This window comes from Gadus chalcogrammus, chromosome 8 (genome assembly GCF_026213295.1).
Source record: "Gadus chalcogrammus isolate NIFS_2021 chromosome 8, NIFS_Gcha_1.0, whole genome shotgun sequence".
NCBI lineage: Eukaryota > Metazoa > Chordata > Actinopteri > Gadiformes > Gadidae > Gadus > Gadus chalcogrammus.
Genome location: NC_079419.1, coordinates 27,642,424 through 27,655,517, shown reverse-complemented (window position 1 = coordinate 27,655,517; position 13,094 = coordinate 27,642,424). Strand labels below are relative to the sequence as shown.

At 47.1% G+C, this 13,094-nt stretch overlaps 1 protein-coding gene across 1 annotated transcript; it reads right to left on the bottom strand.

Moving 5' to 3' along the window:
- Window positions 1-10,517: 10,517 nt before the first annotated feature.
- On the bottom strand, window positions 10,518-12,788 carry LOC130386972 (uncharacterized). The gene is made up of 2 exons (XM_056595893.1): window positions 12,053-12,788; window positions 10,518-11,825 (listed from the first exon to the last, which is right to left on the bottom strand). Exons 1-2 carry the CDS (start codon window positions 12,258-12,260, stop codon window positions 10,816-10,818), a joined length of 1,218 nt encoding a protein of 405 aa, XP_056451868.1. The 5' UTR covers window positions 12,261-12,788; the 3' UTR covers window positions 10,518-10,815.
- Window positions 12,789-13,094: the final 306 nt, after the last annotated feature.

The following is a 13,094-nucleotide window of genomic DNA, read 5'->3' as shown; positions in this document are numbered from 1 at the left end:
TCATCCCATTAACAGCAATGGCAAAAAATACACGACTCAAGTGTCCAAGTCCATCAGTATTGATGTCAGAATTGGGGATCGAGCCCGGATTTGCGAATCCACAGTTCTACTCTGAACCCAGTTAACAAAAAAGGGAAGGGTATAGACTCAAGTGCAGAGAGGGTTTAACTGAAAGGTTGTTTATTACAACAAAGTCTTTGGGCAAAAACACAGAAGATCACAAATTCCAAAACGAGGGCAAGATCCAAAAAGGGCAAAAAGTCCAACAGAGAAGGCAAAAGGAAAACTCAAAAACAGGTAGATTCTCATCAAAAGACAAAAGTCTGTTAGGGGGTACTGTTAGGGGGTACGGAACGTGGAGACCCAAGCGCAGACACAAGCAGAGACGAGGTAAAGGGAACGGGGTTTATTGGAATGTAGAAGTGTCAGACAGGCGGGGAGTCAGGAACCAGAAGGAGCGTCGGGAACCAGGAGGAGCGTCAGAACAGGCGAGGGATCAGGAACCAGGAGGAGCGTCAGAACAGGCGGGGGATCAGGAACCGGGAGGAGAGTCCGACAGGCACGGGTTCGATAACGGGCAAGCAGGGCGTAGGCAGGCGGGTAGTCAGGCAAGCAGGTGTTCGGCAACCGGGGAGTACTGAGAAAGGAAGGAGAGTGTTACCACGGGGACAGACTGTAGGAAAGCTCGAGAATACTAGTTGGACCGATACTGACTGTGCAGGAGTAACGACGAACTGGCAGGAGATCTCCGACTGAAGAAGGAACTGGTGATGAGCTGACAGCACACAGGGGTGGAAGGAGAAGAACCACCGGCGCCAAGTGGCCACTAGGTGGAGGTAGTGGACCGCGTAGCAGGACGCTGCGTCACAGTACCCCCCCCTCTACGGATGCATCCAGGATATTCTTCCGGGGAACCCAAGAGCGCTCCTCGGGACCGTACCCCTCCTAGTCGACGAGGTACTGATGCCCCCGCCCGCGGCGCCGAACCTCCAGAAGGCGACGGACCGTCCACGCCGGATGGTTGTCAATAACCCAGGGTGGAGGTGGGGGCGGGGCAGGAGGAGACAACGGGCTGGAGGAGACGGGCTTGACCTGGGACACATGGAAGGTCGGATGTATACGGAGGGATGGGGGAAGCCGGAGACGAACGGCACAGGGGTTGATGATAGCCTCAATCTCAAAAGGTCCAATGAACCGGGGGGAGATTTTAGGAGAGATTCCCTTCAAGGGAAGATCCTTCGCCCGAAGCCAAACCCTCTGGCCGGGGACGTACAGGGGTGCAGGTAGGCGGCGCCTATTGGCCTGTAGTTGGGAGCGGGAGGATGCGCGGACCAGCGCAGCGCGTGTACGCTTCCAAGTACGCCGGCACCAGCGCATGTGGGCCTGGACAGACGGGACTGAAATCTCCTCCTCCAGCTCGGGGAACAGGGTTGGTTGATAACCAAGCGAGGCCATGAACGGGGATAAACCGGAGGACGCGTTGACCAGCGTGTTGTGGGCGTACTCGACCCAGGGGAGCTGAGAGTTCCTGGATGAGGGGTTGGCGTGAGAGATACAGCAGAGAGCTGCCTCCATCTCCTGGTTGACCCGCTCTGACTGTCCGTTGGACTGGGGGTGGAATCCGGAGGAAAGGCTGGGTGTGGCCCCTAGCGCAGCGCAAAACGCGCGCCACACCTGAGAGGTGAACTGAGGACCCCTGTCCGAGACGATGTCCACCGGAATGCCGTGAAGGCATTGGACCAGGAGGTCCGCGGTCTCCCTTGAAGAGGGGAGCTTGGGGAGCGCGATGAAGTGTGCGCCCTTGGAGAAGCGGTCTATCACGGTGAGGATGGTGGTGTTACCCTCGGACGTGGGCAGACCGGTGACGAAGTCCAGGGCGATGTGAGACCACGGTCGACTAGGAATGGGTAGAGGTCGCAGCAGACCGGAGCGGGAACGAGTAGACGTCTTATTCCGGGCGCAGGTTGCGCATGCTGCAATGAACGCGCGGACGTCCGCATCCATGGACGACCACCAAAAACGCCGGCGTATGAAGTCCAGTGTGCGGGTGATTCCTGGGTGACAGGTAAGCCTGGAGGAGTGAGCCCAGAGCAGAACCCTGGACCGTACGGCGTCTGGAACGAACAAGCGATTCAGAGGACCGGTACCGGGGTCTGGCTGCTGACTCTGTGCCCGGCGCACCGCGGACTCAATCTCCCAGGTAAGAGTAGCGATCAAGCAAGCGGGGGGCAGGATGTTCTCGGGGTCAGAGTGAGTGGTGCCGCGACTTGACTATAGCCTCGTATGAACCGACGATAAAAGTTGGCGAATCCCAAGAACTGCTGCAATCTCTTGCGGGTTGGGGGGGAGGGCCACTCGGCCACCGCAGAGACCTTGGAGGGGTCCATGCTGATTTGGCCCTGACCGATTATATATCCCAGGAAGGAGACGGATGGCACGTGGAAGACGCACTTCTCCGCCTTGACATATAGACGGTTCTCCAGCAGTCGCTGTAGGACCTGCCGGACGTGGACCCGGTGCTCCTCCACAGATCTCGAGAAGATCAAGATGTCGTCTATGTACACGAACACGGAGCGGTTCAGCATGTCCCGGAGGACATCATTGACTAGGGACTGAAAAACAGCGGGGGCGTTGGAAAGACCGAAGGGCATGACCAGGTACTCAAAGTGACCCAAAGGAGTGTTGAACGCGGTCTTCCATTCATCTCCCTCCCGGATGCGAACCAAATGGTAAGCGTTGCGAAGATCTAGTTTAGTGAAGACCATGGCCCCGTGGAGGGGGACGAAGGCGGAACTAATGAGGGGCAAGGGATACTTGTTCTTCACCGTGATGTTATTCAACCCCCGGTAGTCGATGCAGGGACGAAGTGTGCCATCCTTCTTCCCCACAAAGAAGAACCCTGCTCCAACCGGTGAAGAGGATGGGCGGATGATCCCAGCAGAAAGAGATTCCCCAATGTACTTCTCCATCGACTCACGCTCGGGCCGAGAGAGATTGAACAGACGACTCCCTGGGAGGGGAGCCCCGGAAAGGAGGTCGATGGAGCAGTCATAAGGGCGGTGGGGGGGCAGGGACAAGGCGTGGGACTTGCTAAACACCTCCCCGAGGTCGTGGTATTCCTCCGGAACAGGGAATAGGTTAGGAGGCGTGGGGGCTGGCTCGAGCTCTGGTGCTCGAGGTGACTTAGCGGACCGTAAACACTGGGACAGGCAGTGGGTACTCCAGGACATCACGCGACCGGTTCCCCAATCGATCCGGGGGTTGTGAGTCTTCAGCCAGGGGTAACCCAAAACGACCGGGGAGAAGGGGCTGGTAATCACCATAAAGGAAATGGACTCGTGGTGATTCCCGGAAACGAGTAGGTCTACCGGAACGGTACGGTGCTCCACCCGCGTGAGTGTCCTCCCGTCTAGTGCCTGGGTCTCGATGGGAGAATCCAGCGGAACCGTGTCGATCTTCCATCGCAGGACCAACTCCCGATCAATGAAACTCTCGTCGAGTCCAGGAGGATAGAGAGCGGGAGGACCTGATCCTGCCACAGGAGGACAGCCTCCAGGAGGGGACGGGAGACCGAGGGGTTACGGGAGCGGCTCGCCAGGATCCCTCGGCTTACTGCCAAGCCCAATCTTTTCCCGAAAGCGAGGGACAGCCAGACCGGAGGTGGCCCGAAAGACCACAGTAGAGGCAGGAACCGGAGCGCATACGGCGTTCCCTCTCCGCGGGGGAGAGATTCGTGCGTCCGATCTGCATAGGCTCGGGGGAGTGTCCCCGCTCGCGGCGAGGTGGAGCGGAGAACGAAGCGGAAGGCCGAGGTGTTGCGTGCGGCGTGAACCTCTCTCCCTGCGGCGTTCGCTCAACCGATTGTCGAGCCGAATAGAGAGGGCGATCAGCTCGTCCAGATCCGTGGATTCCTCCCGGGAAGTAAGCTGGTCCTTGATGTCATCGGATAGAGTGTTTAGGAAAACCCCCTGCAGGGCCTCCCCGTTCCAGCCGCTCTCAGCCGCCAGGGTGCGGAACTCCACAGCGAAGGAGGCGACGCTGCGGGATCCCTGACGGAGATGTAGAAGGCGCTGAGACGCCTCCTTTCCCCGGACCGGGTGATCGAAAACCATCCGCATCTCCGCGGTAAAGGCGGAATAGTCTCTACAAACCGCGGAACCACGTTCCCACACGGCAGTAGCCCAAGCGAGCGCCTCGCCGGGAACCGATGAGGTAGGCGATCCGTGACCCGTCGGTGGGGTAGGTCAGAGGCTGTAGTTCGAAGACCAACGAACACTGGAGAAGGAAGGACCGGCAGGATCCCAGGTCCCCCTCATAGCGTTCTGGAGCAGGAATGTACGGCTCCCGGGACGAAGCCAATGGACCCGGAACAGCGACGGATGGATCCGGCGAGACGGCGTGCAGTGACTGTACAGCCACGGCCAGCTCACGAAGGTTGGAGGTAATCTCCTGCAGGGTTTGTTCGTGCTGACCCAGGAGAGTTCCTTGATGGGAGATCCTCTGGCGGAGTGACTCTGCGTCCGCTGGGTCCTTGTTTAGGCCAGTTCGTACTGTTAGGGGGTACGGAACGTGGAGACCCAAGCGCAGACACAGGCAGAGACGAGGTAAAGGGAACGGGGTTTATTGGAATGTAGAAGCGTCAGACAGGCGGGGAGTCAGGAACCAGAAGGAGCGTCGGAACAGGCGGAGAGTCGGGAACCAGGAGGAGCGTCAGAACAGGCGGGGGATCAGGAACCGGGAGGAGAGTCCGACAGGCAGGGGTTCGATAACGGGCAAGCAGGGCGTAGGCAGGCGGGTAGTCAGGCAAGCAGGTGTTCGGCGACCGGAGAGTACTGAGAAAGGAAGGAGAGTGTTACCACGGGGACAGACTGTAGGAAAGCTCGAGAATACTAGTTGGACCGATACTGACTGTGCAGGAGTAACGACGAACTGGCGCCGACTGGCAGGAGATCTCCGACTGAAGAAGGAACTGGTGATGAGCTGACAGCACACAGGTGTGGAAGGAGAAGAACCACCGGCGCCAAGTGGCCACTAGGTGGAGGTAGTGGACCGCGTAGCAGGACGCTGCGTGACACATACCAAAGGGGCAAATCCAAGTGGGTAATCCAGAGGGCAGGCAAGCGGTCAAAACACAGGGGATCAATAATAATTTCCAATTCAAGACTTTAGCTTCGGTCAGAGTACGAACGTGGCACATCACAGACTAAGCACTGAACATAGGCAAAAGCAGGGCTTAAATACATGGCTTGATTGGTCATGTGACCGGAGCAACAAGACACAGGTGACAGGGCTAATTGGCAAAGCAAGGGAACAGAAAATACTTAAATAACACATGCAGGGCCACTTGATGCCGCCAAAGTCCAAAGTGCAAAAAACATTATTCAAAACCCTGATAATTGAAGTGTGAATAGTCCATAGAAGTATCGGTGGGCCCCCAAATCTTCGCTCAGGGACAAGGAAATTAGCATATACACACAACATTGTCTTCACACAATTCAATGCCACGCATTCGGCTAGTCTATCGAAACAAGTATACACACAACCCATGTTCTCTCGTTATCATGTGCACCACCTCATCGTCTTAACTCGATAAACGCATATGCTCAGATAGTAACCCTTCTCTGTACTTGCTCAAATAAAATGGACAGATTGCCTGTTTCTCTATTAAATGTACCGTATTGGTCCGAATATAAGACGACCCTGATTATAAGACGACCCCCCGTTTTTCAACACACATTTATAAAAAAAGATTTGCAGAACAAAGAACTTCATTTTATTTGAAAATAACAATATTAAAAACACAGTGAATTGAACACTTGTTATATTAATGACAATAATAATAATGCCAGTAAAGGCCACGGCACTTTCAAGGCAAAATATGTACAGTATGATTCAAAATGAATGTCAAGCAATAATCAAGCAACATTGTGAACATTTTTAAATAACAGAGAAAATACAGGCCACATATTTAACTAAACGTAACTAAAATTCGCCAAACTTCTCCTCCGATGACTCTCTATCTCTCACACACGTCCTCTGCCCCGCTGTCATCGCTTCCCAGCTGCTCCGCTTCCACCGGCTCCTCCCAGAGCGCGTTTTCTCTGACGTATTCAAAAACTCTCCGGTCAACCTCAATGAAACGACCACTTTGAGGACCACGGTAGGATTTGCGCTGACTGTTGTCATCTTTGAGACGTTGTTTTGGTGCTAGCCATCTTCTTACGTTACACTCCGTGAACCCGAACTTCTTGGCAGCTTGGCAGTTGTTAGTTGACTCTGCCTTATTAACGACCATTATTAAAAAATTGGCATCATAGCTCCTCCGCTGTTGTTGATTGACCTGACACACTTTTGAGCCACTTGTCTCTAAATGCCTGTCTTTAAACACCGGTAACGGTCTGGTTGTTAAGGACGCTGGACTACTTCTTCCCGGAACCAATTCCTGGCACCACCTGCGGCCGCGAATGTGTATTGACATTTAAATGGAGAGGCGAAGAAGAGAAACTGCGCTCTGAATACTCGACCCGTCCATGACCAGACCCCGAATATAAGACGACCCGACTTTTTCGGACCTATTTCGAGGGGAAAAAAGGCTGTCTTATGTTCGGACCAATACGGTAGTATGTTTAGGGCTGTGCGATATGACGATATACATCGTGTGAAGATATAAAAATGTTGTTTCATATTATGCTCCATCGTTTATATCGTCTTGTCGCAAATCACACTCTCTACGCTAATATTTTTCGGCATTTGGACGACGCTTTACGTTCCACACGGCACATGAATGCAACACGAACAAACATGGAGGAGAGTGAACGTGAAACGTCTGAACAGGAGAAGGACTCTGACGACCAGCCAAGAAGTGAGCTCGTACCTAAAAGAGGGGCTACTTCAATCGCATGGACGTGGTTTGGTTTTGAAAAGTCGGACACGGACCAAAAAAACGTATTCTGTAAAGCAGTGGTTTTCAAACTGTGGGGCGCGCCAGGGTTCTTCAGGGGGGGGGCGCGATGTGAGAAAAATATAAACCCGAAAAAACCTGAAAATCGATGATTCAAATCATCAATCGTACTTCAACTGTAGAAGTAACCTAACTAAATCAATTTTCAACCGTTTATCTTCGTGCAAACCATTTAACAAATCTACACACTTGTATCTTCAATAATATCTAAACAGAATTTCGATATCATTTAAAATGTCTTCAGAATCACAGTTTTAGTTTCATTACGCTTTGTTTTCAGCTGTTTTCATTGAAGACGTCAGCCCATTCTGATACACCTACTTCTAGACATCGTAACTCATTCATTTTTCAACCGTTTACCATCGTTCAAACCATTGAACAAATCTACACACTTGTATTTTCAATACTATCCAAACGGAATTTTGATAGCATTTATACTTTTTTCAGAATCACAGTTTTAGTTTCAAACCGGCATCGTTTTCAGTTGCTTATAGACCAATTTTTTATTTGTAAACATTCGGATGCGCGCGCAGGGTGGTGGCAGAAAACAGCGAAAGGGTAGTTATTTATAACGGCAAAAGGACCACTCGGATAATAATACAAGTAGCCTAGATAGATTTTTAAAATATTATAGTTAATAATGATTAGATCTGATTAGTAAAATGTTTTCGACATATTTCAATAGCCTGTCACCGAGTGATAAACACTGTTATTTAGCCAAATTGACGTTAGTGGGCAGTGGGATACGTCTTCCAGATCCGTTTGCAATAGCACCTTGTCAATGGTTAAATGATGAAACGAAATGGCCTAGCATCCAGTGGCCAGAGATTTATAATTACCTAATCCAGTGGTTTTCAAACTGTGGGGCGCCAGAGTTCTTCAGGGGGGGCGCGACGTGAGAAAAAAATAAACCCGAAGAAAACCCTGAAAGACGATGATTCAAATCATCAGTCGTACTTCAACTGTAGAAGTAACATAACTAAATCAATTTTCCACCGTTTATCTTCGTGCAAACCATTTAACAAATCTACACACTTGTATCTTCAATAATATCGAAACAGAATTTCGATATCATTTAAAATGTCTCCAGAATCACAGTTTTAGTTTCATACTGCTTCGTTTTCAGCTGTTTTCATTGAAGACGTCAGCCCATTCTGATACACCTACTTCTAGACATCGTAACTCATTCCTTTTTAACCGTTTACCATCGTTCAAACCATTAAACAAAACTACACACTTGTATCTTCAATACTATCTAAACGGAATTTTGATAGCATTTATACTTTTTTCAGAATCACAGTTTTAGTTTCAAACCGGCGTCGTTTTCAGTTGGTTATAATAATTGAGGTCACCATAGCAACGCCGGTAAACAAACCCCGCCGAATGGTCGAATCTCTGGACTGAAAAGGCAGATCTGATTCGACTCAGAAAATTCAGAATCGGGGACCCTGAATGAATCTGTAAACTGGCAGTTTACACAGATTAAGATGTTCAAATGTATTTAAAAAAGGTTAAGCTAAAACATGCTTAGATAAAGTTGTTACATTTTGTTGTTTAAAAACGCAAAAATATGTAATGTTTCAGAAATATGTTTAAAAAATATGTTAAAAAATTTGTTTCAAATGTTTCAAAAATATGTTCCAAATGTTTTAAAATTATGATCGGAGATGTTTGAAATGCGTAAAATATTTAAAATAGCTTTCAAAACACAGGTATTTAGAAAAAAAAATTGGGGGGGGGGGGGGCTCAGCTGAATTTTTTTCTCTGAGGGGGGGCTCACTCTCTCACACTTTGAAAACCCCTGACCTAATCGAAACTCCAAGTGTATATACCCGGGAGAAGCTAAAAGCGTACAAGTCTCTGGATGCTTACAATTTTGTTCTGTGTGGTCATGTCCAAGACATACTATGGCATGATTACAATGTTCAAAACTTCGTTGTGATGAAGACGGAGGTTCTGCCTGGCCAAAGACAGGGAAAGAAGACAGAATTGTACAAGGCCTGGGTTATCGTCAACAAGACCAACAACTGTATTCTTACTGCGAACTGCACCCGTATGGCTGGGTATGTAAACCAACATAAGTTTACTATTGTAAATGTTCATTATTTACCCAATTGTCAGTGTCAGCAATTTAATCTGTAACTGTAACACTGTAGCCTAGCTGTAACACTGTAACAAAATGTAACTGCTTATTTGCTGGAAATCATAGCTAAAACCGTTGTTAGCCTGCCCTTACGTATATGTAAAGCCTAACGTACAAAAAATGTTTTGTTCAGGTTAGGGTCATGCTGCAGCCATGCAGCTGCACTAATGTTCAAAGTTGAGGTGTGGGTCAGGATGGGAAAGACGGAGAGGTGTTGTACTTCAGGGACAAATATGTGGATCCACACATCCAAGAGAGAGGTGAAACCAGCCAGACTAAGCGAGATCTGCTTCAGAAAGGCTAAAAGGACAGACACCCAACTGAAGCCAGTCAGAGTAAAGCGTGGACAGAATAATGTAAACGGTAGGCACAATCTGAATGTAGGCAAGATCAGGTCATGTACATATAGCAATAAGGTATTCATTATATTTTATAATTAATGTAAATACATACGTTATAATCAGGGTCATGTAACTATTAATGGCAGATGTATGAAAATAAGTTATCTAATATTTATTTTGTGTATTCAGAACTGACAGATGAAGACATTGCGGAATTGAAACTACTGGCACCTAACGCAGCTGTACTCACTACCATGGAACTCAGTGACACAGATTCCGCAACAGAATCTGACACAGAGGCCGAAGACCTCCCAGAGCCACTAGTCGCTCTGTATGATGCCAATCTGAGATGCCTCTGCAAAAATCAACTACAAGAGAGGAGTGAAGAGACTTTTGAAAAACTGAGGAAGGGGTTAACTAATGAGCAGTGTGTAAACCTTGAGCTTACAACTAAAAATCAGGCACAGTCTCAGGCCTGGCACACACACAGAAATGGAAGGATAACAAGCACAACCCTACATCGTGTATACACTGTAGTAACCGAAACAGCTAAACTAAACCTTGTAAAACAGGTAATGCACTACAATAAACAAGACTTGTCCCATGTGCCAGCAGTACTTTGGGGAAGAGATATGGAGGACACAGCCAGAAGACAATACACAGAAATAATGAAAGCACAACATTCCAACTTTGAAGTGGAGCTTTGCGGTCTTGTTGTGCGGCCAGACAAACCACATCTTGGGGCATCGCCGGATGGAATAGCAAACTGTACCTGCTGTGGGAAAGCAACCCTAGAGATTAAGTGTCCATACAAATACCGTGATGGTCTTACAGGGAGTAGCGAGGACACACAGTTCTGCTTAGACAAAGCACTACAATTAAAGAAGAATCATGAATACTACCATCAAGTTCAGCTACACATGTTTGTATGCAACACCCAGTACTGCGACTTTGTGGTTTGGACAAAGCAAGTTGTTGCTATCAACCGCATCACCAGAGATGAAGAAATGCTACAAGCAGTCCTGCCTAAAGCTGAAAAGTTCTTCAAACAGAGTATTTTGCCTGAGCTGTTAACACGCAGCATGGATCCACTGATGCAGTCACCTAGAGTCTGCTCACACTGTCAAAGGCCAGACTTTGGAATGATGATTGACTGTGCAAAGTGCAAGAACCATTTCCACTACACATGTGCTAGAGTAAGAAGAAAGGTTGTGGATTGGTGTTGTGAACAGTGCAAAAATGATGAATGAAATGTTCTTCGAAGCAAATGATTTAATACAGTACTAATATTTTACATTTTAACACTTGAATGTGCAATTAATTGTGTTGATGACAATAAACAGTTACTTACAGAATAAATCTAAATTAAGCTATCTTGGGACTATACATTTACAAAGGTTTGTTAGTGCTCCACAAACAATCACTATATCGTCTAACAGGTCAACCTGTGTGAGTGGAATAATAGTTGTCAGAATTTTAAAATTTTTCCATCTACCTATTATTCGTTCAATGTGTATTCTCACATTAGACAAACGCCTTGATATGTCCACTTCTTGAGCAGAGAGCTGCTTTTTACCTTTGGTAAAGTGAGGGATCCTAAGTGTGGCACCACGTGTGGCAAGCTCATCTCTGATGGTAAAACCCCGATCTGCTAGTATCTCATCATTATGCTCTAGAAGGTCATAAAATCCAGACTCAGCTGTAATTTGTTTGTCTGAAACTCGCCCACCCCAACCTGCCGACAGAAAAGAAATGGCTCCTGAAGGTGACATGCCAATCAAATATTTAATAGTGTTGTGGCTTTTATAATTCGAGTACGTCTGGGCTCTGGAGGTTAAATTTGTGGGTCTATTGATAAAAATTTCTGTACAGTCAATAATGCACCTGCAATGTTTATATTTAGGTTTAAAACATTTTGGCATATTCTTTAATACTGCATGCTTGCTTGGCCACTTTATGAGAGGCTTTAAAGTCGCAGACATAACAGGGAGCCAACTTCTCAAAATGTTTGAAATGTCACTTTCTGTGACATTAAATCTGAAAGCAATATCCTTGTTGCAGAGCCCTAGTCTAAGTTTCATTAGGACGATCAATAGATGATCCTTCAGGTTCATAGAGCCACGCACAACCTCTACACTGTCTTTAAGTTTGTGACTCAACCACTCAAATAAGACACTGGTCAGCCCTGTGAAAAACAGAACCTGCACTGCTTTACTCTTGATAGAGCTAAAGGAAAATTGTGTATTCATGAGTGTTGCCTTTAGTTCCTCATTCTCAGTTTTCAGTTTGTCGATCTCCAAACGCAGGTTGACACACTCTGTAGAAAGTTGGCTGTACTTGTGTTTCAGATCATCATGGAGAACCTTTGGGACTGTGGCTTCTGAAATAGATATTAATAGACTTAAGACTTAATAAAATAAGCACTGTCACTTGTTTAAGTTGAGCTTTTCTCAATATTTTTTAAGGATGTTTTCAAACAGCATGTGCTAAACAGAATAATGATCAATGTCATTAACAACACAGTTATGCTGTATTAAACAATATATAAACAAAACCTGATCCTAATAATGACTGCCCTACATTAGTTAAGGTATTATAAGCTCTTACCAGTGCATTGATCAGCACCAGGCTCCATTCTGCAGTCATCTGAGGACAGGCAAGCTCCAGAAGCCTCATCACTAGCTTCTTTGGACCGCTGTACATCATCTGGTGGTCTGTGGATGGTTTCTTCCCTTTTTCTTTTCCTCTTAAATCTGATACACAGAGATGAGGTCAAACAGTCAGTCCAAAACAGTTTAGTTGCTTGGTAGATCATAGGAGGTTATCAGGTACCAAAACCAAGTCAAGTGTAAATTACATAGCATAGCTTAACAGGGCTTCACAAGACAATGTAGACATTACAAAAATCTGGTCTGACAAATTATCTAAAAACTATCTGACCTTACTTGCCATACATTCTCTGCATTTTGATGCATGCAATGTGATTCCAGTTAGCAACTAAATAAGGCTAAAGTGACAATATTTACCTCTCAAGTTTTGTATCTCCTTTGTCTATTTCACACTGGGTTGCGAAGGAAAAGACAGAAGGTACAAAGTCGGGACTATTGAAGTCCATGGAGACCTCTCCTGTCCAAAAAACAATATTCTAGTTATTGACAGTACGATAGTGTAACAGGTAAATTTAGCCTGAGTTTGCCAAGCATACGAGACTAGCTAGTCGTCAAGACAACGTAACACAATTTAAGGTAAGTTAGCTAAAACGACTAAAACTACATTATTCTGTGTTCTAGCGTTAGATAAGCGTACTACTTTACCATTATTTTGTTGTTGTAAGCCAAACCGAGTGATGTGTCTGATTGAGTGAAGTTCTTAGGTTAACTTACCTGATATGAAGTGTGAACTGCAAAGTCTGGCATTTTTAATAAGGTCTTTGTTCCAATCGGATCTTCTGATAGCTTGTAACCAACGACGTCTGCGGTTTGCATTAAACGAGTTGTTATCTGCTGGTATTCTGTAAAACTTCAGGTCACTGTTTACATAATTACGATTCTGGCATCCCACGGCACAACACGACATTTTTCTGTTTGTCTTTTGCCACCGTCATGCGCGATTGAACCTGTGTGACGTCGTTCTGACGTAAGGTGAAAAT